This window comes from Seriola dumerili, unplaced genomic scaffold (genome assembly GCF_002260705.1).
Source record: "Seriola dumerili isolate Sdu_G_001 unplaced genomic scaffold, Sdu_1.0 BDQW01000320.1, whole genome shotgun sequence".
NCBI lineage: Eukaryota > Metazoa > Chordata > Actinopteri > Carangiformes > Carangidae > Seriola > Seriola dumerili.
This window is the reverse complement of record NW_019174575.1, coordinates 218,805-246,304: the sequence shown is the minus strand read 5'-3', so window position 1 is coordinate 246,304 and position 27,500 is coordinate 218,805. Positions and strand designations below refer to the sequence as shown.

General features: G+C 40.5%; 1 protein-coding gene across 1 annotated transcript in view; it reads right to left on the bottom strand.

Annotated features, from left to right (window-relative positions):
• The window catches only part of LOC111231888 (integrin alpha-11-like), a 37,439-nt gene extending 19,076 nt beyond the window's left edge, over positions 1–18,363 (bottom strand). The window contains exons 1-6 of the mRNA XM_022759156.1: positions 18,312–18,363; positions 8,461–8,572; positions 2,209–2,318; positions 1,733–1,824; positions 1,388–1,502; positions 846–973 (exon numbers count right to left, since the gene is read on the bottom strand). Of these exons, the coding sequence (XP_022614877.1) occupies positions 846–973; positions 1,388–1,502; positions 1,733–1,824; positions 2,209–2,318; positions 8,461–8,572; positions 18,312–18,363 (609 nt within the window). The remainder of the gene's footprint in view (positions 1–845; positions 974–1,387; positions 1,503–1,732; positions 1,825–2,208; positions 2,319–8,460; positions 8,573–18,311) is intronic.
• Positions 18,364–27,500: the final 9,137 nt, after the last annotated feature.

Genomic DNA, 27,500 nt, shown 5'->3' with positions numbered 1-27,500 from the left:
TTGAAAATATATTTTTATCCCGTTATCTCAACATAACAGAGATTTGTTATGTCAAGATCACAGAATAATCATCCTGTTATCGCAAGAAAACAAAGCTCCGTTATCGCGAGATAACGAAATAATTTCCCCGTTATCTCATTACAAAGCTCTGTTAAGGTTTAGGTTAAGGTTCGAGAAAGATCGTGGACCTGTGGATGTAAAGAGCATGCAGCGGACTGTGCAATTGCATGTCCCACTTTTTCCTTTAATTATATTTGGATGGTTGTTGGACATCTTCCTCAGAAGAGAAGAAGCTGTTTTTCCAGCCTGTGAAGCAGAAGCAGAGACTAAAACCAGCTCAGATTCCTGTTGTTGTCTCAGTGAAACACAGAACTGTCTGTCCAAAAACAAAACACCAAATCAAGGGAAACAAATGTCTTGTTTTTATTCTGGATTTAACGAGGTCGAGAGGTCATCAGCGGTGAGGGGAGAGGGAAATGAAAATACAAAAGCCGTGACCTTTGTCCTCATTGGCAGCTACAGAACTGTTTCATGTAAACTGTTGTGAAATTCTACCATCGACCAGCGTCTCTCAGAGCTGCCAGCAGCTGATGGTTTGTGGTGATATTCGATATCTTCACATTTTTTAGGATCTTGCCAAAGAATTCCAAGTTTTCCCAGTAAATGTGAGAGTGGAGCCTCTGACGCAGCATTTAGATCGTGACGAGACATTAAAGATGCTTAAAAAACACGATGCAACATCAAACCTGAAGGAGAAAAACTGCACCTCAGCCCTGAAACATGTATTTTGTGTGATATTAAATCACACGTGACGTGATCTTTGTAAAACTCAGGGATGAACCGACCTGCGTCTGACCTGGGCCAATGTAGAACTTTTGCAGGATGTTGATGAGGAAGTCCTGGACCTCGTACCAGGGGTAGATGGAGTTAGAACCGTCCAGAACGATCACGATGTCCATGAACGTCTCACACCCTGCAACATGAAAGACAACAAGATGGATGATGGATGATGGATGAACAGATGGATGGATGGATGGATGAACAGATGGATGGATGGATGATGGATGGATGGATGAACAGATGGATGGATGGATGATGGATGGATGGATGAACAGATGGATGGATGTATAGATAGATGGATGGATGAACAGATGGATGGATGTATAGATAGATGGATGGATGGATGAACAGATGGATGTATAGATGGATGGATGAACAGATGGATGGATGGATGGATGGATGGATGTATAGATGGATGGATGTATAGATGGATGTATAGATGGATATATAGATGGATGTATAGATGGATGTATAGATGGATGGATGAACAGATGGATGTATGGATGGATGTATAGATGGATGTATAGATGGATGATGTATAGATTACTCTGCAGGGCGGGGGCGATGGTGTGGGACAGTCTGAAGTTTCGGCTGACCCTGGAACAGATTCCTGTGCTGTACAAGGAGCTTCCACATTCATGAGACCAGAGCGGTCCACAGGTCTGAGGACACAATCACAGGTTTATTTTACATGAGGAGGAGGCGCTGACATACTATAGATATAAAACAGAAGATATAAAGTATATTTAAAAGCATAAAGAAGAAGGAGCCGTTCGCTCGTTGTTAAATCCAACCGACAGTTTGGACCCGGATCATCTGACGGTCTTCGGTTTGGACGCTCCACACGGTGTGGAGCTGAGCTGATATGGAGGTGGTGTGTCATGTGACTCACCACAAAGCTGTTGTCTCTAGGGTTAGAGGTCAGCGACATTCCCAGCCTCATCTTGTCTTTCCTCTCGGAGACGTTGTCCAGAGAAAGTTTCCCTGAAAACAAACAGACCCAGTTCATCACCGAGTGCAGCTACAGCCTCAACAAACACGGCGCCACAAACATTCACATTCATGTCTCAGTATTTGTTGTTGTTGACTTCAAGTTTTAGTTTGTGTAAATCAAAAATCAAAGTCTCCAGTAAGAGCCCCCGAAATCCCCAAAATATTATTTATCTATCTTGTTGCACGAGATAATGATGCTTATAAGACTTTTACTCAAGTATAATATTGAGTCCAGGACTTTTACTTTCACAGAGTATTTTAATGCTTTTATTTTGGTAAATAATCTAAGTACTTCTTCCTCTTTACAGTCCCGGTACAAAGAGCTGCTGTGGTGCTGATGAGGTGTGATGAGGTGTGATGAGGTGTGTCGCTCACCCAGGTGGAGTCGGCTGCAGTTTGCAGAGGCTCTTGTATCCAGCGGACACCTGTACACGTCACCTGTCTGCTGCTTCCCTGTGGATTCAAAGGGAGCTCCAACCAGCAACCTGGAGTCACACACACACACACACACACACACACACACACACACACACACACAAACACACCTGAGGCTCAGGTCATACAGGAAGTAACACATCCATCCAACAGCTGAGACGTTTCAGTCTGAATTGAAGGGGTGAACTCATTGTGCTAAAAGCTACATTTATTAGCACAAATACAAATATGAAGCTACTACATTTGAAAATGCATCTTTTTCCCTCCACCCTTGAAAAAGCAGCATCTTTGGATCCAATGGGAGCCACCCATTCTAACCAGATACACCTCAAGTGGCTCCTTCCAACGTGAAGGAGCAGCGACTCTACTCCGAGCTCCCTCTGCTCCCTACAGGTGGTTTTCACTGGGACGGAGACCTCCTCCTCTTGGAGCGATCCTTCTGGTCTGATTTCTGTTTTCACACCTGCACTAAGGAATCATACCACGGGGGAAAACCAACCACGGGTTGGTTTAACTGAACTAAATATCGCAGGTGTGAAAAGACCCTGAGGCTGAGCCCAGACTCCCTGCAGAGGAAGCTGGTGACCACCCAGAGCTGATGACTGGAGCTGAGGGTCCGCACAAAGATCGACTGGTAGATCAGTTCTCTGAAAGTAAAACAACTAAAGTGTGATTGCACCAGGAGCAGGATGTGACAGAGCAGAGGTTTACCTCCGCTCTGACAACAGAAAGGTCAAAGTTCAGGTTCTCATCATCAGATTCTTCTGCAGGGACCATTTTAAAAACCTGAGTGGTGCCTCTGTGATATAAACTCTCCTCAGAGGTCAGAGCAGCTGCTGGAGTGATCAGTGTTCGACACAGACCTGCGGCTCCAGTGTCGCACGGCGAGCAGCTTATTGGTGTTAACCAGAGTAAATACCACCACATGTGGCCTGGACGGCGGTTCTGGGAACTGGGCTGAGTCACATACCAGAGGACATGCCATAGTACAGCGCTAACCCTCAATCTGCTAATGCGTCTGCCGTCCACATCAAACGAGTGGAGAGCGGCGCTGACAAACCACATCCCAAACTGCAGACGGAGCGGGTCCACATCCTGCAGCCTGCAGCGGCGAGCAGCAGACAGAGCCCCGCCTCCCACCCTCTGACATCACTCCACCATGCTGATCGTTTCCTGAACAGGTGCTGTGACTTAGATTTCTGGGAAAACCTCAAAACTATACCTGTGTCTTCTCCCCCCACTTTACGGGACTGTTTGTCATTTAATTGCTGATTTCCCACACTTCCCAGAATGCCTTTCAACAGCGCTCTTTTCTCTGAACACTGAGGGTGTGCGGAGACCAAACACACTCCGAGACACAAACACACACACAGCTCGCAGCGTGGAGGCCGACAGGCCACGTAAACCCTGAGCTCGACTCCATAAACATGAACCGCCGGAGGTTTGACCTCAAAGGTCAACACAGGTCAATGGGTTTGACCTCCGACACGCAGCAACAACATCCTGGAGCAGACAAACACTGAGCTCAGTGTGGAGCTCTGCTGTAGTTTGACTCGTGTTTTCTGCAGCAGGTTTATTTACGCAGCCGCTGTGAGACTCTGACTGAACATACGCTGATCAGATCCTCAGTGAAGCTTCTGGCTGTAAGACGACTCATTCACACATAGTTTGAAATATCAACTGTTCATTTAAATTTGCATTTAGCAGCTCTCTCTCTCTCTCTCTCTCTCTCTCTCTCTCTCTCTCTCTCTCTCTCTCTCTCTCTCTGACACCTGCTCTCAGTTAAGTTTGTGTCTGCAGTTGTGATTTGGAGGCTGGAGTTTAGCTGCAGGACTGTTGTGGTTTGTAGCTGGAGACGAAGTGTTTGTTCTTGTTCTTCTGTGAATGTAAGGAAATTTACAGACCTGCATTTACTGATTCTTCTGGCCTCTTAGACACAGCCACAGGCTGTAAACACTGACGTGTCACACTATAAAGGTGATATGTTCGGACTTTCATGTCTGTAACAGACATGTAACACCAGACTTTACCCTCTAAACAAATCTGAACTCTGCTGTGATTCATATTTAGCTTCACATGTTTTCACACATTAAACTGGGTCTGAAGCTCATCTCTTCTTACTTCCTGATTGAGAAACCTGGATCAGGCCTTGTGCCCCGCCCACCACCTGCTGGCTCCAGGTGGACAGGTGAAAGAGCAGAGAGCATCAAGAGGAAATATCAGAGAGACTCAGCCACATGTTTGAGCCTCAGTCAGACTCAGACTCAGACTCAGAGGAGGAGTCTGAGACCAGAACCAGAGACCAGCAGTCTTTTCAGAACAGATCACTAGTTAGCATCTTTTCAGAACGGTTAGCATAGTTAGCATCTTTTCAGAACTAATAGCTAGTTAGCATCTTTTATTTGTTCATGTTGTTTGTTAGCTTGTAATTGGCAGTGGCTGAAACGGCGTTGGCGGTTGTGCTAATGCTAACTCCCTCTCTCTGACAAGGTTTCAGGTTTATTTAGCAAAGTCAAAACAAACTCCTTCAGCCTGGCTTTTAATCAAATATGGTTTTTAGTTATTAGTATCAGTAGTATTTTATTCTTTCCTAATATTATTTTAACTTTTTAACCCTATTTTATTGTATCTTATATCTTTCTTACTTGATTCATCCTTTTCTTTTCAGCTCATCAGTCAGTGAAGCACTTTGAACTGCACTAAACTGAATGAAAAGTGATATACAAATAAAGTTTGATTGATTGACTGATAAAAACCACAGGTGAGATTATTACAACTTTCACGTTTGTCTCCATCTGGTGAATCTCAGTGTTTGGTCTCCACCAGCTCCTGAGGGAAACCTGTGGCTCTTTAGCTGCTAAATGCTGGACTGTGTTCAGCAGCTGCTCTCTGCCTGAGTCTGTCAGTGGATGGTGGGTTTATCATTTCGCCGGTTTGATGATGAAAATTGCTGCCGGCTGCTGCATGAAAAGAAACTGATAAGAGCGGAGAGACTGAACCAAACAATCAGCTGAAATATGCTGAAAGCTCAGTAGAGTCCACTGTTGATATGAAAACAGATATTTTACTGAATGTTCTGTGAATCAGTTTCAACAAATATAAAAAGCAGGTCAGAGGTCAAAGGACACGGAGGTTTATTGGTACAAACATTTTACCTGTGAACTAAGGTCGTTAATGAAAGAGGGGAAAAGAGAAACAGACGATGAGGATTATTCCACCGTGGTGAGTCTGTCTGGATAAAAACATCAGCCAAACACCTGAAATGTCACCAGGCTGCGTAGAAAAACAACTGTGCAGAGTAACGATGTCCAATCCCCCCCTTTAAAACAACACACACACACACACACACACACACACACACACACACACACACACACACACACACACACACAGCGGAGTGATGGGCTTCCCAGAGGGAGGCTGGGGAATAACAAACCGCAACACATAGTTTCCAGATCCAGCGCTCTGCCTCGGGATGCAGGAGAAGCCGGTCGCGAGACAAATGCAAATACTTTCCACTTATTTACCTGAGACTTCAAAGGCGGAGGGATTTTGTAATCCTGGAGGACTGTGAGGTATTCATCAGGGCTGAACGCTTTCCAGATAAAACAAAGAGAAGCAGGAATGTTGCACAATCTCACCTGCGGCCGCAGACACACAAGAGACACAACAGAGCGACTGTGTGCAGGTGGAGTTCGTGTTGAAGATGTTTTATCTCTCAGACACGTGATAAAACATTTTCTCCTCCAGCTGACTGGTCAGTGAATCAGTCACACGTTGTTTGTCTAACACGTCTTTTTATTTGGGCTGGAACAGCTTCACATCTTTATTGTTTCCCAGGTGACGAACAAACCGTCGACTGAACGAAGTTGTGACTGAGTGTGAAATCAGTGGGGAAGTAATATCAGTCCGACATGTATCAGCTTCTCTTATCTTCATGTCTTCTTCATGTATTAATCTTAGCATCTTACATTTCATGTCTTTATCTGTCAGCTGCGACTCCTGCTATTTTAAATATTTTATGAAACACATAACAGTGTTTTGAAGGGAACCATTTTAATAATGAGGCTACTACATGTCCTGAGGTTGTCTGTGTCGTTGAGATAAGGTGTGAGGTGAGACAAGATAATAAACACCACACCACAGAAGACAGAAAGTTATCATCATCTCAATTCTTTCAGTTTTACCTGAAGTCATCTCACCTCATTCCCAGTTAATCTCACAATATCTTATCTCATGTCATCTCATTTTATTGTATCTCATCTCACTTCATTTTATCACTTCATTTATTCTCATCCAGCATCTTCTATCTCATTTCACAATATCTCATTTCATCTCACTTCATCATATCTCATTTCTATTTATCATCACTTCATTTAGGCTTTTCATTTTATTTCATCTCACTTCATTTTATCTCATCTCAGTCAATGTTATTTTAGTTTATATCATCTCATCTCACTTAATCTAATCTGGTCTCATCTCAATTCTTTTTATTATCTCTCTTGATCTTATCTCATGTCTTCTCACTTTTCTTTTTATTATCTCTCTTCATTTCATCTCATCTCGCTTCATCTTATCTCGCTTCATCTTATCTCATCACTTCATTTATTCTCATCCAACATCTTCTATCTCATCTCACAATATCTCATTTCTATTTATCATCACTTCATTTATGCTCTTCATTTCATCTCATCTCACTTCATTTTATCTCATGTCTTCTCATTTTGTCTAATATTATCTCATCTCACTTCATCTTATCTCATCACTTCATTTATTCTCATCCACCGTCTTCTATCTCATCTCACAATATCTCATTTCTATTTATCATCATCACTTCATTTATGCTCTTCATTTCATCTCATCTCATTTCATTTTATCTCATCTCACTTAATCTGATCTGATCTGGTCTCATCTCAATTCTTTATATTATCTTTCTTCATCTTATATCATGTCTTCTCACTTTGTCTAATATTATCTCATCTCACCTTTATTTATCATCTCTCTTCATTTCATCTCATCTCACTTTATCTTATCTCATCTCAGTCCATGTTATCTTAGTTTATCTCATCTCACTTCAATTTATCTCATCTTCCCTGCGGCAGACGGCACATCTGCAGGTTTAAACGTGTCTGCTGGTGTTCGAGTCTAAAGCAGGTTGGAAACATAAAGATGACGGATGAGAGACCAGACAGACACTTGCAGCAGACTGTTGAAGTGCCAAGGACAAACTGTGCAGGAATGAGTTGCATGAGAGAAAGAAGGAGAGTAATAATCTCTGAGGCCATAGGATCGGGTCAGCATTATGAAATCCTAATTTATAGCAGAGAGAACTAGAGATTAAGTCCTGCTGCTCCGCAGACACGTTTCCACTGATCACACACATCGGTGGAAAATGTGTCATCTCCAACATGATCCTGACGTCTCAACATGATTCAGTGACACACCGCTCAGGGAGGACACAGACCAACAACCACCTTTCCCAGAATCTTTTCCGAGAATGTTTTTCAACCGACTTTCCCAGGACATGAAACTTCGCTTTTGACAGTCCACAGTGTCCAATAAATCCACCAAACGTTCAACAGATATCTGAGTTTTAACCAGGCAAACAGACAGACATAAGACACTCTGTCTTCACCTAAAGGTACTTGGAAACAGGACAAACTGGGGTGGCCAGAGGATGACTAGAACTTGAAATCATTAATAATGGAGGGGATAATATTTTGAGAAATACTAACTGTTTTCGGTATGTGGACACGCCGATACAAACTGGTTTCGGTATGTGGACACACCGATACAAACTGGTTTTGATAGATGCGGGCAGACAGGTACAGGTTGGTTTCTATAGATGTAGAAAGATGCCAGTGAGAGACGGATTTCGAAGTAAAAGACTGTAAATTTGGATCAACCAGTATAAACTGGTTTCTATTGATGGCTAAAGCTGTGTACAGACTGGTTTCCAAGAGGTGGATAAACAGCACAAACTGGTCCCTGAGATGAAGACTGACCAGTACAGACCAGTTTCTGACAGATGAGCACAGACTGGTTTCTAAGACGTGGATGAACAGATTGGATTTTATAAATGGAGACAGACCAGTGCAGACTGGTTTCTGTTGACACTGATGGGCCAATACAGTAGATGTGAACAGACTTGTCTCTGGATCTGGTGGATGGTTATCGAACTGGGATTCTCACCACTGCCGTCCTCCTGCCTCATGTTGCTGGACTGTGTATCCAAACTGGGTTTCTTTAGAACCGGAGAAGATCTTGAAGTTCTTTGTGTCAAAGTTGAAACAGAGCTGAAGATCTGTAACACAGAAGAAGATGGTTATTTCAACACTTAGCTGATTCGATTGCGAACTGAAAGCTGCCCAGTATAACCAGTCAAGACCATTCATAACTGCACTTTTTAGTATATTTTTTTGTGTTTGTTGTCTTGATAAATGGTCGTTGGATTTCCAGCTGCTCTAGTTTGAATCTGATGGCAGAAGAAAAAGAAATCACAGAGTCATGTCTACACCCACATGAGCATAAAATAAACCGAAAATCAAAGGCAGTTACAACACAGATTAAGATCACTTCCTCTTGGAAAAACGGTCACTCCACTATCACTCTATAACTGTCACTCTGTCACACACAGGAACCCTCTGCTAGAAGGGAAAGGTTTATGTCTCTTTTTTCGAGGCACTTTGAAATGTAGGAAAGTCTCTAACTGAAGACATAGATGAGGAATGCTGAAGGAAAATGGCTTCCGCAAAAAGTAAATTACACTTCATCACTAAAAGATCTCCTGGACTTAAACTTTCCTCTAAGAGCCCATCTGGCCTGGGATCCAGACTCTGTTTCTCCTCCACTTTCCCACAGAAAAGAAAGAATTAAAATACTAAATCACACACAGGTGCTCCTGATATTTTCTCCTTCGCCACAGGTATGTGGAGGGAGGCGATATTATAAACAACTTCCAGCAAAACAACAACCAAAACAACAAACCAGAAAGACCAAATCAACAACACTACAAATAAATAGAATCAATACATGTCTGTCAGCCATGGGTGAAACACAAAATGACAAAGGGCTACTGGACTGTATTAGACAGTTCAACATGTTTCCTCCATCTCATTAATATTAATCATATAAATAAGTGATCACTAATCACACGAATCACTTTACCTGCCGACTGTGACCTGAAGGAACTTTAACAGAATCAAAACAGAAATAAATGTTTTGCTTTTTTTCCTTCAACTGATCCTGTAGTTATTAACTAACCACTGTTAATGGGAACACTTAGTTAGTTTGTTGCTTAGTTACAGTTTACAGCATGTCAGTTAGTTAGTTAATCAACTGCAGTACCTAATTTTCTAGTTCCTTATTTATAGTATCAGTTACCACAGTATTTTGCTAGTTAGCTAGCTAGCTAACACACATACACACACACACACACACACACACACACACACACACACACACTAGCTCTTGCTAGCTACCTAGCTACCTAGTTAGTTAGATAGTTAGTTAGTTAGTTAGTTAGTTAGTTAGCTCAAGTATGTTCATTTCTTGCATTATCCAGTTAGATACAGTGTTGTTCAGTTATCTGTTGCTAGCTAGCTCATTACAGTATGTCTTAGTTATTTGCATCTTGTCAACAGTTAGTTAGTTAGTTAGTTAGTTAGTTAGTTAGTTAGTTAGTTAGTTAGTTAGTTTGTTTGTTTGTTTGTTTGTTTGTTGCTACAGCAACAACAACAACCTGCAGCTCCCTGAATCATCTGTATGATCTGCAGTTCACTGGACTTTTTATTTTCTTTTTAGTACTTTAAGTATCAACCTGTTCACCCGACCGAACCGTCTGGGCTTAGAAATGACGTATTTGAGTTGTAGACCTTCTTGTTTGAGTCCTGAGACAATTGAGCATCAGTTACTGTCATTTGATATTTGTCTTTGTCGCCACCTTCAGTCATATTTCCTTAGCTTGATAAATTGGCACGAATGAAATCTGTCCAAAGCTAGACACATGGACACATGGCTTCTTCATTATCTTCACAGAGGACAGAGCCTCCTCACTGTTCATCAGGAACCCTTCACCTCCCTCCTCTTCCTCTCTCCTCCCTCTCCTGCAATGACCAGCTCTGCAGCTTCCTCTGGTTCCAATTAAAGTCTTTATCAGGAGGTCAGTTGACAGGAGGAGGGATGGTGGCCTGGAAGACCAAGCAGGATGATGAAAATGACGTCACTGCACTTTTTCAACTTTAGTTTCCATGGCAGGAATTGGTGAGCGGCCAGGAAAAGAGGGAAAGAGATGATTTCATCCCCTCAACAGAAGTCCAATAGGTTGAATTTAATCTGTATCATCCAGATGAATGAGAATAAGAATGATCAATTATCAGTGAGGACGATCCAAGGCATTCTTCCTCCATGAGATCACTACATTGACTGTTTGTGTGGCATGCCGAGAGAGAAGTCAAAAAACAGATTTTGATAGAAAAAGAGTGTCTTGATTTTTCCTTCCTCATGGTTTTGTGCTCAGAGCTTCAGTGACCTTCCAACTATTTCAGCTTTTTCTTTTCAGCTCAGACTGAGCGCCAGAAACTGTGTCACTCTCTTTAAAGTAAGAGCAGCTGAAGAGAGAAGAGATATGAAATGTGCTTGTCACTTCTGAAATTATAAATGGATGGATGGATGGATGGATGCTAATTTAACCCTCATCTCATCAAATCTCATGTTATCAATTTTTATCTAATCTATTCTCATCTCATTTCATCTCTTCTCATGCCACCTCAACTCTTCTAATCTTATCTCAATTCATTTCATCTCATTTTTACCTAATCTCATTTCATGTAATCTCAATATTCACCTAATGTGATGTAAACTAATGTAAAAGTTGTCTAACATCATGTATTAGCTAAATTCCTTTTATCTCATTTAAAATTATTTTGTCTCATCTTGTTTCATCTCTCGTCTTATCTTCACTTGCAAAAACTTCAAAAGAGGTTTCCCTCAGTTTTCTTTTCTTTCCTCCAGTCTCATCTTATCTGATTTCATTTTCATCTCACCTCATCTCTTCTAATTTTATCTAGTTTGATTAGAAGAATTTCTCATCTTACCTCCATACAACCGAACAATGACTAGATCTAGTATATCAAACCTAATCTAGCTAATTTCATCTAAATTTTTTATCTCTTTCACTCTTTCTCTTTGGACTGTGTTTGGACTTTTGTTTGTTTCCTGTTTTACTTTGAAATTACTTACCTTTCGTGTCTTACGGTTGTTTGACTTCCTGTCTTTGTTTTGCTTTTCCCGCCATTGTGATTGTCTGCCCCGCCCTAATGATTACACCTGTGTCTTGTTGCTCCTCCCCTTGTGTCTGGTCCAATCCCAATATCAAAGACCTGAACACTCACAGACTTAATGGATGTCACCTGGTGAGTGATCGAGTGTCAGTCAGTATTCCACTTCAAGTTGATGTTGGCATTAGACGTTGTCCAAACCTTGAATTTTATTCACCCAACCTCATGGCCTACATTCAACCAAATACCACCGTCAAACAGCTGCTTCTCTGCAGGGTCAGCCCAATGCATTTCATCTCATCATCTTTACTCACGCCAATTAATCTCTTCTACTCTCGTCTAATTTCACTTAATTTTTACTCATCTAGAGTTATTTTGTCTTTTACACCTGACTTGTTTTGATCTCATCTAACCCCTACTCTAATCTCTTCAATTTAATCTCAGTTTAGATTGATGTTTCATCTCATTTAAATAAATTGATCAATCTTTTATGTGATCCAGAGATTTTGTCATCTCATCTCAATTTGTCTCATTTAATCTAATCAAATTTTTACCTGATTTTTGTCTCATCTTATTTCTAATGATATTCTATGTATTCTCTAATCTCACCTCATTTTATTACAGTGCGTTTCATCTCATGTCATCTGATGATGATCTGATCACATTTCTTCCGTTCTCATTTCAACTCATCCTTTCTAATCTCATTTCATTTTATCTCAGTGCAACTCATATAATCTCATTTGACCTTGTTTTGTTTTGTGTCATCTCTTTTCTTGAAATCTCTGTTCATCTCATCTCATATTTGTGGATACTCTGTGATCTCATGTCTATTTTTCTTATTCAATTTAATCTCTCGAATATAACCCTCATTGTATCTCATCTCACACCAGTTCTTCCCTAATCTCATCTCATTTTCTCAAGCCAACTCATCTCCTCTAATCACATTTGTTTATCTCAATATGTTTCAAACATTTTTGTAAATGTCATATTTATATCTCATTTTTCTCAGGTCAAATCATCTCATTTTTATTATATATTTTATCTCATCTTGTTTCAACTAATTTTGCCTCAGATGATTAAATTTAGTCTCAATCTCACTTTATCTTCCTCTGTATTCGAGTCTGTTTTAATCTCATCTCATTTCATTTTAAATGTGCCAGTTTTGATCATCATAGCTGATGCTTCTGCTTGAGCTGGGCACTAATTTCCTCCCGTTCCGTGACCCTTTGACCCCGACCATGATCTTTTGACCTTGTGGTTGTTGCCTATGTGCTGAAGTATTTCCCCTGCGCTCTGGTTCGTCTCCTCCAGCTGTGTAAATGAGCGCAGAGCCCCAAAAACCCGGCGGTTTGTTTGCCAGCCAAGGCAGCGGTGATGAATTTGGCTGCTGAGGACAAAAATAAAAGACACTTGAAAAGAGAGGAATAATGGGCGAACTGTCTCTGTCTTTAAGTCGTGTTTGTTTCCTCTGGGGCTGAGAGGAATCTGCTCCTGTCTGCGCTGAGCCAAGGACCAGCTCGATTTATCGGAGCTGCTGGCGCGAGACAAAAAGAGACTTGGCAAAGCAGAGATACGAGATCTAGATCCAAGTCTGACAGTCTCCTATCGCTGAGACTGGACGATCTGACTGATCTTGACGATCCTCCGTAGCGCTGATGACAAATTTTTCAAATTCTTCTACACGGCCGAGCAGACTCTGTGACTTATTCTGTTTGTATGTGTTCATACTAAGGTGATTTTTCCAGATGTGTCTTCGCCGCTCTGATAATTGAAAACAGATTAATCTCCAGCTGCAGCTACTGCAGCAACAGAGAGAATATTTTTGTTAGAGGAGAAACAAAGTCTGTGCTGTTTTTGCAAAATCTCCAGTTTTCAGATCAGACGCAGCAGCGGGTAGCACATCTAATCAGGTCAAAGATGGGATTGATTTAGCGAACAGAGCTCTTGTCGAGCAGCTCGCAGCCAAATGGCGTCTGTGTGACTTCCTCCAGCAGGCAGGCAGACGGCTCTACTGGCTCAGCGTCACTGTGGACTGATGCTCACGTTGACCACAGCCAGATAACCCTTCACCCTCCTGACAGGCAGCGCAGGTCAAAGGTCACAGCCCTCACAGTCTGTGTAATGTCAGAGCAGAAGCATCAGGCTCATCTGGTCCGACCCACCAAATGCCAAACTCCCTTAAGAAATCCAGATGTTTGAGTTTTTCTTGCTAATCAGCCAAGTTACAAAATAAAAAGGATAAAATTCAGAAGATTTTTTTGGATCATTAGTCACAAATCGTAAAGTCAACATGAATAAAATCAACCAAGCAGCACTTATTTTAAAGATTGACACTCATACAAATGTATATAAACTCTTTTCTCCATATTCAGAGTTAGTCTGTGAACTCACCAAAAACTCCTGAGCTCCTAAAGGGATTTGTGGTCGACATTTTTCCTCAGTTACTCCTTTTTAAAGCCAAGAATTCACTTTAAATCTCAAAATAATCAATGTGTGCAAGCAATCACAAGTCAAAACTTGGATTATATATGTGCTGAATTAAACAGTGACTCCTTCTGTTTTAGAAAACGTGTTGAGTCACAGACTGTGGTGAGAATATCTTTCCCAGTGGACAAGAAGAAATTTAAATTCACCATTTTTTGAATGACGTTTGGTGTGAAAGTTTCTCTTTTACATAAGATGACACGTATCAAGAGCCGACTCCATCACCATCCAGTGCACACACAAAAAGTGAAGTTGAGATTTATTTTCTTTAGTTATATAAAAGTTTTTTTTAAACATCAGACAAATCAGTCAGAGATCTGTCGCTGAAGTCAGAGCTGCTTCTTCATGACAAATAAAATAAAACCACCATGTGTGTCTGTGGTTACTAACAAGAGCTGCTGTGATGACAAGCCAGCGGCAGGACGGCCAAGTAATATTTCTATTATGGTTTGTTTTGTAACGGTGGAGCGCCACATGGGTGGAGTGTGACAGCAGAGAGAGGACGGGACACTCGGATCCCAGCGACTCCTACCTCCCGCTGTCAGACTTTAAATCCTGGATGTCCCCAAATTCTGTCAAACTCGACGGTGATAAAGCTGAAGTCATTCTGTGTGACCCCACACGTTCTATCAGATGATCTCGGCGACAGCTCTGATTATATTGATCGGCTGTGAGGAACGTAGAGGTGATGTCTGATGCCAAGCTGAGCTTCTATAACAAAGTCAGACGTGTTAAACGTCTTGTTTTTAACCAGCTCAGGGTCGTTTCTAAAACCACTGATCTACAAACAGTTTCACATGCTTTTATTTATTCTCTGCTTGATTATTGTGACGCACGTTATTCAGGTATCAGCCAGACCTCCGTCTCCAGCTCGTACACAGTGCTGCTGCTCGCCTCTCGCCTCCCTTCACTGGCTCCCGCGAGGTTTCAGATTGATTTTTAAAATTTCATTACTGACTTTTAAAGCTTTAAATGTCTCTGCCCCCAGTTACATCTCCGAATGACTGACGAGGTTTGTGTCCAACCAAGAACTGAGATCTGCAGCTGGAGGTGTGCCGGGGGACCGGGGTCAAGGTTTGTGACTGAGTCTGGGTTCACTATTAGACCCCGACACTCTGGACCTCTTTAACTTCCTTTAAATCTCTTCTTCAATCACATTCCTTTGTCTCAGCCTTTGGTAACTTCTGATTCATGTTTTATTTATATTTATTTTTACAAACTATTGTCCGATCATATTGCATGATGTTGATTTGACATGATTATTCTTATGTTTTTTCTTGTAAAGCATTTTGTAACTTTAGGAAAAGTGCTATATAAATAAAGTTATTATAATTAACCCCACCTGTCTGGGACATCAAGGAGGTTAAATCAAATGCTAGAAAGCGGCGTTGGACTGGGTGCAGGGAGAAGCTTGTGTAGGCAGGTGAAGCGAGGTCTCGGCGTCAGCGACCACAAACTGACGAGCAGCAGCAGCAGCATGACGGATGTTTTGCTGTGTGAGTTTAACGATCGGCCTAAAAGCCACAACGCACCATAAAAACCACTTCACCCTCCGAGCTCCTGGAGAAGTGTTCATCACATCGCAGCGAGAACGACGCCGAACCCCACCCAGATTCAATTTACAGGGGCCAGTGGGATCACAGTGGGATCATAACACTCCCGCCTCGATGTGTGGAAACACAATTTCATCAGAGGGAAACAGGAAAATGCTCCGAGTTCATCCACTGGGAACGAAGTCTCATTTGTAAATTCACTGTTGCTGAAGACGGATCTGCTCTCCACCGCTCAGATACAACGACTGTTTACCGGACTGTCATCAGGTTAGTAAAGAGTTAACTGACTGTGGTGACCTTTGTTTTCCACCTGGACAAAGTGGAAATCTTCTTCAGATGCAGTTTGAATTAAAAATGGTCAGAAAATCCATGAAGTTTGAACATTTAGAGGATGATTCTTAATGAGCCAGAATTTATTATCAGAATTAATATTATCTTTATGACTCAATGAAACAATCCAGCTTTGTAATGTCAGGTGTGATTGGCCAGGTGTGTGGTTCAGACTCCTCTCTCAGGCTCTCTTCTCGTTTTTATTCCTCCATGCCGGCGACAGTCAGAGCGGCAGCCATTTTGTTTTTAGGTCATCCGTATGTACGTCTCATTCTCGTGGACACAATCTCAGTAACGACCTGAAGGAACTTCTTCAAATTTGGCACAAATGTCCACTAGGACTCAAGGAGGAAGTTAGTCAATTGTGGTGACTAAAGGTCAAAGGCCAAAGGTCACGGTGACCTCACAAAACACTTTACTCAAGACTTCACACAACATTTATGTCAAAATTTCAGACAAATAGACAAAGAGGGATGTGACCTGGAACTAGCCTGAGTGGCGGAGGGATACAACAACGAGGAGGAGGCTCTAGTTACCTCTGTGATTATATATATGTACACAAGCGAATTGTTTTGTCACCTTCTGTGACATCGGTCTGTCGCTCGTCCTGCAACACGTTCATATTGTTGGCTGTAATGAAGGAAACACCCTCATCCACACTAACACAAAGTCGACCTCCATCTTGATGAGCGTATTAGCTCAGTCCATACTGTTACGCCTGAGCGTGTGCGAGCCGGTGTAAACAGGAAGTAGATTGTCTCCTCTGCAGTTGTAGCATTAAAACAGAGAATGTAAGTGAACAACAGCTGCTAGCAAAGACAACAAGGTCAGTAACACAGTCATTCATTATCATGTTGTTTTCACCACTGGTAGTCCAGGCTGATGACAGCCAATCAGGAGAGACCGTGAGTGTGACCTCATTGTTTACAGAGGTCTCACTTTCTGTCCATCCAGACTACAACACAACCCCAGAGTCTTCAAAATAAAACACAACCCCAGAGTCTTCAAAATAAAACACAACCCCAGAGTCTTCAAAATAAAACACCACCCCAGAGTCTTCAAAATAAAACACAACCCCAGAGTTTCCAAAATAAACACAACCCCAGAGTTTCCAAAATAAAACACCACCTCAGAGTTTTCAAAATAAAACACAACCCCAGAGTTTCCAAAATAAAACACAACCCCAGAGTTTCCAAAATAAAACACCACCTCAGAGTTTTCAAAATAAAACACAACCCCAGAGTTTTCAAAATAAAACACAACCCCAGTGTCTTCAAAATAAAACACAATCCCAGAGGTTCCAAAATAAAACACCACCTCAGTGTTTTCAAAATAAAACACAACCCCAGAGTTTTCAAAATAAAACACAACCCCAGTGTCTTCAAAATAAAACACAATCCCAGAGGTTCCAAAATAAAACACCACCTCAGTGTTTTCAAAATAAAACACAACCCCAGAGATTTCAAAATAAAACAAAAAACCCAAAGTTTTCAAAATAAAACACAACCCCAGAGTTTTCAAAATAAAACAATTCCAGCAGAGCTTCTGAAAGTCTCTGTTTTAGCTGCTGAAAAAGAGAAATGTGGACGTTTCTCTTCCACCTGCTTCCAGTCTCCAGCTGAACACACAAAAACTTCTCGTTACAGCAGGACAAGTGACAGTTACTCCTCTAGTGCTGATGACAAAGACAAGTCGGGTCAGAACTAGCTGTAAACTCCTACTATAAACCCTCATACACGCTCATAAATCTTGATGAAGTCTTCCAGAGGCTAATAAAAGTTTAGAAGGTTAAGATGGCTTTGAACAAACCCACATGTTCTGCTTCAAAGATCTACACAGAGGAAAACACCGACCCTGGACCTCAGTCACCGTCCCACAGCAGAGGCGTGTTAGTGAAGCTGAAGAGCCGTGAGGCCGAACTATAAAGGAACGTGATAAATCAAACTTTCTTATCCATAGACTGGACTGATGACCCTTCAGAAAGACCCAGGTGTTGCCATAGAAACCGTCCTGACAACAACCAGAAAAACATTCAAAGAGACGAAGGTTCAAAATGAAAGTTGATATTTTCTTAAACATGAAACAGGCAGAAGATCAGCTGTTTAAAGATCATCAATACATCTTTTAATTCACTGCATCATTAAACTGTCCTCTCTATAGTGTCATCAATCTGTCACCATGGCAACAGGTGGCCTCCAATAAGAATCACTCTAATTAAGAGGCTTTAAACTCACATCGATGCAACAGTCCATCATCATCATCATCATCATCATCATCATCATCAGCAGCAGCAGCAGCAGCAGCACCTGTCTATCTGACATGAACACACTCATCCATTCACCTCTCTCTCTCTCTCCCTCTGTGTGTGTGTGTGTGTGTTGCTCGTTCGCCCGCTCACCTGGCAGGATGCTGCAGGTCCACAGCAGCAGCAGAAGGTGGAGATAATCCATGAGTGTGTGTGGCGAAGAGGTAGAGAGACAGACGGACAGAGTGTGTGTGAGTGTGTGTTTGTGTTGTTGGAGGGCTGATTCTGAAACTCTGCTGCTCTGATGTGTGAAGGAGAGAGAGGAGGAGGAGGAGGAGCGTGATGAACACACCTCCTTCTGCCCCATGTGTCTGCTTCAACACACACACACACACACACACACACACACACACACACACACACACACACACACACACACACAGATCTCTGGCTTTTAAAGAGCTTTTAACTTCACCTTCCTTTTTCAAAACAGGAGCTTTAATGTGGCGATCAGAGCACAAACAGGAAATGCCTCCATTTGTGTCTGTGATCGCAGCGAAGACCAGATGTGAACATCTGTCCAATAACCTTGAGGAGAAGTTACTCAGGAATGCGGGATTCCTGAGTAACAGGTAGCCGGTTGTAAATACTTTAAAACACAGTGTAAATACAGTTAGAACAGAAGCTCAGGATCTGATCTTCATGTTGAAGTTCAACCCAGTTTAACTTTTGACTTTAAAGCTCCATATTTTCTTCTTCTGTGTTTTATTTGAAGTGTTGATCCATCAGAAGATATAAAAACCATCTCAGTGTAGTTTTACATCTCCTCTCTCAGGCTTCTCTCTGCAGCTCTAGTAACAACAGGTCGGTGAGCCAATCAGAAGAGAGGAGGCTCTGAGCCTCTCTTCTGATTGGCTGACTGTTTTCTGAGTGATCCAATAAAAATAAAGCAGATTTCAGGTAAAAACACTCAGAGAAACCAAATCCTGCAAGGTTTGGATGGTGGGTGCAGGTGGGCGGGGCTTGGTGACTGCTTTGTTGTGACGGCTGGTTTTAAGGCTCAGGGGCCGGTTGCACAAAACACCTTTGATTTTCTACTTTAGTCTGACACTTAAGTTTAAGAAAGATAATTAGAAAACATTTACTACTTAAGGAGAAGACTCAAGGGTGTTAACTGTTTTTATCTTAAGGAAACCTTAGATTATTATTCTGTCAAAGCTCTGTGATTAAAGACAGTAACATTATCTAAAAGACTTTCATTTTATCTCATGAATTCTGTTTCACATCTTTCATAATTGAAACTGTGTTTTGAGTTTAACTCATTATACTGATGAAACAGAAGATCAGAGGGGATAAGCCTGATATAACTTAAATAAATGAAAATGAAAAACTGGGCAACTTTAATGACCATTGAGTGACATTTTGTCCAATCAGGCAACAGAAGTTGTGTTAATCACAGCGCTGGTAAACTTGTGAAGACTAACATTGCGCTGTCGTTGCCTAATTCATCTAAAATTGACCCGTAGTTGCAGATTGATTAGTTTTCTCATCATCATAATCTGTAGCTTTTACCTGCCACAACCACTGACAGTCAGTGTCCTTCATACACTTAAGTTTGTTCAGATCTAACAACATGAGTGAGCTTTACAGGAGCTAGTAGTTAGTTGTTGCCCCCTGTTTCCAGTGTTTATGCTAAGCTAAGCTAAGCTAACCAGCTGCTGACTGTAGCTTCATATTTCCTTGGATCAATCAGAACATCTGAGTCTCAGAGAGAAAGCACTTTCAGTAAATGGCTAATCTAGTGAGAACCGGCCTCTTGTCCCCAGACTGTAAGTGTGTCAACGCATGTTTGTTTCCACAATGTCATTAATACACACACGCACACACACGCACACACACACACACACATACACACACACACACACACACACACACACACACACACACGTTCCCTCCCCGTCAATAAAAAGATACTGGCGTGCTGCGAGCTGGACGGCGGCAGGCTGCTGTCACTCTGCTGGAAATAACAAGTGGAAACTCAGAGTCAAAGCAGCTGAGTTAAAGTGAAACAGACGGTAAAACAGCCTGTAAATCAGCCTGAGGGTCAGTCAGTGAACACAACGCCCCGTTGCTGCCCAACACATGTACTGTACAGGCAGACAGGGGGACAGACAGGGGGACAGACAGAGGGACAGGGAGACAGGTGGGACATGACCTGGACCAACAGATGATTTTTCTTCATTGTTTTTTCACAAAAAGAGAAAATTACACCAAAGCTTTTAATCTGAAAGGATTAAAATCTTCCTGTGAATAACAGACCTAATATCATGATGTCACATGCAGATGTTTGTGCACATGTGCATCTTTATTGAGACTGATGGAAACAGAACTAACCCTAACCCTATGGCTTTATACACTGATGCAAAGAGCGGATATCCACGTCTCTACCTTTGTGAAGCTTCAGTCTCAGACCTACAGAAAGAGACGAGACGAGATAAAATGAGATGAGAAAAGTTAAGATGAGATAAAATAGAGATGGGATGAAGTAAATCAAGATGAGATGACTGAGATAAAATGAGATAGGTTTGAGATGAGATGAACCTTTATTGATCCCTGTAGAGGAAATTCAAATTTGACACAGCAGCACAAGTGAAAATTAAAAGAATTAAATAAAAATAGAAGCAGAATCTAAAATAAATAAGATAAAGATAAAAAGATAAACATACAATGTAAAAACATGTCCTTATACTATGATATATGACAACTATACATATATGTGTGTATATATATGTATATATACATATATATATAGGAAAAGGGTGATATTTAAAATATACAATATAAATATAACTGCATGAATCTGTTGTCGTCTCTGTGGTTCACAAAGAAAATACTGCAACACAAAAACTCCACAATCAAGATGAGGATTTCAAACCAGCAGTAAATCTGTGGCGAAAACCACGACAGTAAATCTGCTACAAGGTCTTTTCACATAAAGTCCAACTGCTGCTTTAACAGTTGTTTAAAGGGACTGAGGTCCTCACAACACTGGTGTTTCATTTCAAACTCTGCAAACTGACCTGATTGGACGGATTTCAGATAGTTTTCAGTGAGTCTGGAGTCTGTCTGGAAAAGATTAAAGATTTAACCACTTAAACAAAATTATGTTTTATAAAAGAAATCTCCATTAAACACGTGTGATTATAAATGTACAGGAAATGTAGCCGATGTAAATTCATGGCAGAGCTCAGAGTCGATCCCTGACAACAGAGCGACGAACATCACAAACATCACAAACATCACAAACATCACAAACATCGCAGTCCAGAGAATAAACTGCTCTGAGATCATTTCAACCACAGAACAAATACCCAGCCGGAGACGGAGAACACTTCTGTAATGAAAGTCACTGAGCGTCTCAACACAGCTCTTTCATTTCCTGAATCTCAAATGTTGGAAAAAAAACGACACGTTGGACACAAACACAGAGAAAACAACAACTGTGGAGAATAAACGTCTCACAGCTCTTTGACTTACATCACCCTGGCTTCTCAGACCCAGGATCAGTTTGTTTCCTTGGCATCACCCAGTGAAGAATCACTGACAAGTTAGTGAGAGTTACACAGATAATCACAATAAAAGTCTCCTGACCGCTACACCTCCACCTGCACACCTGCTGCCTCTCACCTGCCAGATACAGATGTTCATATACACCTTGTTTTCTAAAGGGCGGGGCCAGCTGCACAAAACACCTTAAAGTAAGATTTCCCTTAAAGTCTGAGTTAAGGTTTCCTGAAATAAAAACAGTTGCCTGAAGACTTCTCCTCAAAGTTTCCTTAAAATATTCACTTAAATATTTAAGGTTTTCTCCTTATCTTAGTCTTATACTTAAGGAATCACTTAAAGTCAGTTAAACTGTTGCACAAAACACCTGAGTGACCAAACTAAGGATAAAAGTGAAGGTCCCTGTGATTGTGTCTTCACTGCAGCCGGAGCTGAGTTCAGTCCCACTCTGTTGTTCAGCCTGTGGGAGTCTTTGCTTTTCTCTGCACAGCGTCATTATTCCATGACCATGACGTGACTTCTCTTCCTCCTGAAACTAGAGAGAAATGCTCATAAATCCGGCTCCGGAGACGGAGCAGCACTCAGATCAGATAGAGACAGAAACTTCAAATCACCTTTAGAACAACTCAAACACGAGTGTGCAACTTTCTGTGCTGAAGTTTTCTTTCGTTATTATGGTTTACAGCTCTTACGTATAAAATAAGGAAAAATTCAAGGTTTGTTTTTTGTTCTTTTTTACTTTAATGAGCTGTTAACCTCTATGATACTGTACAGAGTCTTTAATGAGTGACATGTATAATCAGCTGACGTGCTGATTCTGAATCTGTGCAGCACGTAGTGAAACTTCTACAGTTTTATTAGGAAAAACACAAAGGTTTGAAAAAACAAAAAAGTCTTAATGTGGATCCTTCTGACTGAAGCAGCAGCTGAAGTTTCTCTTCAATCCCTTCTACTCTGTTAGTGTGTTCCTGTGTGTCGGTAAAGTCCTGCAGTAATCAAGCTGCTGCAGCAGCTCTGCTGCCTCTGATCTTAATAACACAATGCAACAGATGCTCATGTATAATATACTGTATATATATATATATACTGTATATACTGTATATATATATATATATATATATATATATATATGATGCAGGAGCTGTTTTATGTCAGTGAAAGTCAGTGGGTGATTGTTGTGAGTTTTTGGTTCCAGGCGAAGCAGCTTTACAGTTACAGATGCTGGATAACTGGTTCCAGATGGTCCCAGATGGTCCCGGGTTCTTGGTTCTGGGTTCTGGGTTCTGGGTTCTGGGGTCTGGGTTCTTGGTTCTGGGTTCTGGGTTCTGGGGTCTGGGTTCTTGGTTCTGGGTTCTGGGTTCTGGGGTCTGGGTTCTTGGTTCTGGGTTCTGGGTTCTGGGGTCTGGGTTCTTGGTTCTGGGTTCTGGGTTCTGGGGTCTGGGTTCTTGGTTCTGGGTTCTGGGTTCTGGGGTCTGGGTTCTTGGTTCTGGGTTCTGGGTTCTGGGGTCTGGGTTCTTGGTTCTGGGTTCTGGCCTGAGGCTTCCAGTCGAGCATCAGGACAGACTGACGTGTTGAAGTGTGTGTCCACACTGTGACGTGAGCAGCTGCTCAGATTATCGTTAATGTATTTTCTGGTTTACAAACTGGGTTTTGTGCAGAAGCTCAGAGAGACAAAGAATTTTTTATTCTGCTTAGGTGGAAAAAATTCACCTGCCAAAAACCCTGAGAAGCTGCTGAAAAAGACTTTTCTTTTACAGCCTCTTGAGGCTGAAATGAGTTTTATAAAAAAAACTGACAAATAAATAAATAATTTCTCTTTCCTTCAGGGCTTCTGTAGATTACATTAAGATATGTGAATCATTACATTTACTTCCTCCATCATCTGTCTCTTTGTAAAGTGACGTCTCGGTGAAACAGCTGTGAGCTGGTTTGTCGTTTATCACGAGGCAGCTACTAAAATATTTCACATGTCAGATTCATTCTGTGGAGCTGGATGAAATGATGCTGTATGAAAACTTCAACATTAATAACAGTGTACTTCCTGCTGGTCGAGTTTTTTAAGATACACTGTGTAACCAAGACATGTCTGCTTTTATTCTGACGGGGAACTTCAAACCCCTCTTCCTGTCACTCTCTCTCTCTCTCTCTCTCTCTCTCTCTCTCTCTCTCCTCTGAGTCGGTGTCTCCACCTGCTGTTCTTGTTTGTGGTGGTTGTGGAGAGATGAATCCTGTTTTACTGGAACATTAAACATCTGTGTTAGATATATTATTATGGGCTGTAGCTCAGCTGATCGACCCCAGCACCTCCGGTCACATGACGAAGACTGAACTCCACATTCTCCTGATGGAAAAACAGAAACGTTTGAGTTCCTGTATCAGACTGGTTGTTCTGGTCGGCTCCCAGTCTGACGCCTGAGAAACAGGTTCAAGTGGAGAAACAGCCTGAAAAATCACCTGGACAATAGAACTTAGTAAAACACAAGGATGATGAAAAGGTTAAAGGTCACCTGTAGAGCTGCAGTTAATGATCAGTTTCATTAAAGTTCATCTGATCAATATTTTCTCAATCAATCAATGTTTTTATTTATAAAATTAAAACAAAACGTTCAAATGTCTGTCAGCAGCAGCTGCCAAACAAAAACCGTGAAATTAAAGTAAAATATCCTAATTCAAATAAAGTGTAAAGACAATAAAATTACAGAAAGTTTCATTAATATTTCTACAGAGAAAAACTGTTATTTTACAGATTTCTCCTGATTTATTATGATCGAACTCCTTCAATAAAGTGACGCCACTAAAGTTTCTGTCAAGAAACTTTTTCCTAATAATAAAATTCAGTGTCAATCAATGAAATATTAACACAAGCTTAATATTGTAAAGTAAACCTTTTGTTTTGGAAGACAAAGTAAAAAATACTGTGTAAAACATTAAAATCATCTCAAACTTCAACTTGCAGTATTTGTGTCAACATTGAATCTTTAAGTGTAAAGTAATGTTAAAACCTGTAGAAGCACAATCTAAATACAATATTTACTGATTCAGATTCAGATCAATTTTCTTACATTTCTCATAAAATATAATAAACTGAAGAAATGCCAATTAAACTGTTAAGTCTCTGTATGTAGTCTTTCAACTAAAGTACAACATGACGTTCATTTTTCAAATGATGGTCCTATTTAAAAGAAAATAGACGTTAAAGCAGAGTGGCTTTAGGGCGTGGCTACTGCGTCAATACATGTAAGGTGTAACAGCCTGCTTTATGCTGAGAGATGTGTGTTAGTTAGCAGATGTTTTTAAAAACAAACCTGTTGTTGGCTGTAACTGTGTACCTCGGCTCAAATTAGGGTCAAAATGATTTTGAGCTTGTAAAGTGATGTTCACAAATAAATTCCAATGTTTGTAGTTGTAAATCAACCTTTTGTAAACCTGTAAAATAAATCTGCAGGAGAAATTCAAGTTTGCGTATGTGAAACAATTGCACTTGTGTTGAAGAGATTTGTATTTGTTGACAGTCTGAATCAGAACTCAAATGATCAATGTTAAAGAGACACTGTAAAAGAAGAAATGGATTTGTCAACATCTGTGTTGTGATACAGAGAAAACAGTAAAACTCTGGTCAAAAGTTCCCACAGTGACACTGAAGTGACAAGGATCAAAATCTGTCCTTGTCAGTGTCTCACACTGGGAATGTTGCTCACTGAGTTTTACAGTTTTCTGCTCTTTATCTCTGCACACAGATGTCCACAAAGCATTTCTTCTTTCCCTGTGTCTGTGTTTAACCACCACTGATCATTAGTTCAGTTTTGATCCACACAGTCTCAACAAATACAAATCTCTTTGCCACAAGCACAATTTGCTCAGCGGCGGGAGAGTGACTCCATAGAGGTGGCTGTGATCCCGGAGAACCAGCACTGTGGAGCGATAGCGGACATCCACAAGGCTCAGCTCGCTTGTGATTTATCTTTTAATGAAATATGAAAAATTTAATTGACATTATTTATAATTATTATATTTGATTTGTTGCAGTTGGAGTGGTGTTTGTGTCAGCTGATGTCTCATGATGATCTCAGTCCAGTGTTCCCTCTCTTTTAGCTCTGTGTTTGGTCTCCACCAGCTCCTGAGGGAAACACATATATATATTATATATATATATTTTGACAGAAACACACAAACACCATCTCCATGATTTGGATTACCTTCAAAATAAAAGTCTCAACATGGTAAGAGGGAATTATTGGCTATTGGCAATTTATACTGCCAAACACAGAAGCACAGACACTTTCAAAATAAGAGTCTCAAAAAGTTAAGAGGTAAGGTAGGTCAGAAAAGTTTGAACATGTGAAACATGAAAACTGTGTTCAGTAGGAAACAGATGGAACTGACCCACCAGAACTGCAACCTGGAGCCAAACCAGACTCTTCATAGATATGCTGCTACCTCAGAGACGGATGTGTTCACCTCACACACTCTTTATAGTGTGAACTGAACACTGACAGATCAGATTGTGAAAGCAGTTGTCAGTGTAGTACAGCTCATGCTCATTAGTTTTTATTCACAACTTCATTGTTGTCATTGAAAAGGTTTTTAATAAATAAACCTGTGATTAAATTCTACTGAGTATGTTTCATATTTACCATCTGCCTCATGATGAATCTAACAAGTCACTTTGGTGAATTAGTGTTTTCATTGTTATTTAAATTGATAAGTTCATAAGAACAAATTAGAAAAGCACAAACTCTAGTATCTGTCTCTAGATCCTGTGTTGTCACTGTTGAAGGACGGACACATTTAAACATTTCTATCATGTTTGTTGTTGATTAAAGCAACATGAAAAGTCTTTGATTAATTACAGATTCAGGAGAAACTTCAGTGTGTTGTGATTTCTATACTGTGCTGCTGCTACTGTTCAAATTCATACCAGACACGCTCCATAAAAACCATCAACAAAAAGGCTTCATAAGAACTTTATTTACATTAAAACTGCATTAATTTCAACAATTTATACAATCAACTGTAACTGACAAATTAAAACTAGAATACAGTTGTGAATGAAGGTGCAGGTGAACTTCACTGTCACAAGACAAGTCTGCATCAAAAAGAGGTGGATAAATCTTATTTAGTAACAAGTATAAATTATAGTAGAGATGTAAAATAATATTCATAGCTCAGTGAGGACAGAGCAACAGTCTGACAGCTTGACTGTTGTGTGATAAACCCATTGTCCTGCTTTCCTCCCAGTGCATGCGGGATACATTCCAGTACTTCAAACTTTTTTAGTTTGATGTTTGAATGTTTGATTGGATGAAAAAAAGTTTGACACATTTCATCCAGAATCACAAAGTTTGAATGTAGAAGTCACATAAATATAAAACTAATAAGATTCACCCTGAAATTACAGAGAAGATCTTTAAATTGTTGTATGGACATTAACCTTTAAAATAACGAGCTACATTTTTAATTACAGATAATTACTGTCATTTTACAACAGATTTGTTTGTAATTTAGAAGAAAGCAGAAAAAATACTGTATAAATAATACAGTAATTTTTTCTTTACAAAAATGGGAAATGACTGTAATTTGATTATTATTGGCATGATGCTTCAAAAAGAAGTTTAGCTGTTAATTCAACAGATCATTTCTGTCATTTTACAGACTTTTATTCACAATTTAAAAAAAACAGGAAATTACTGTTATTTTCTGTAAAATTAGGAATTTGTTTTTACAGTGTATGTAAAATTCATAATATAGTTTATTAATAAATGTACATTACATATTTTA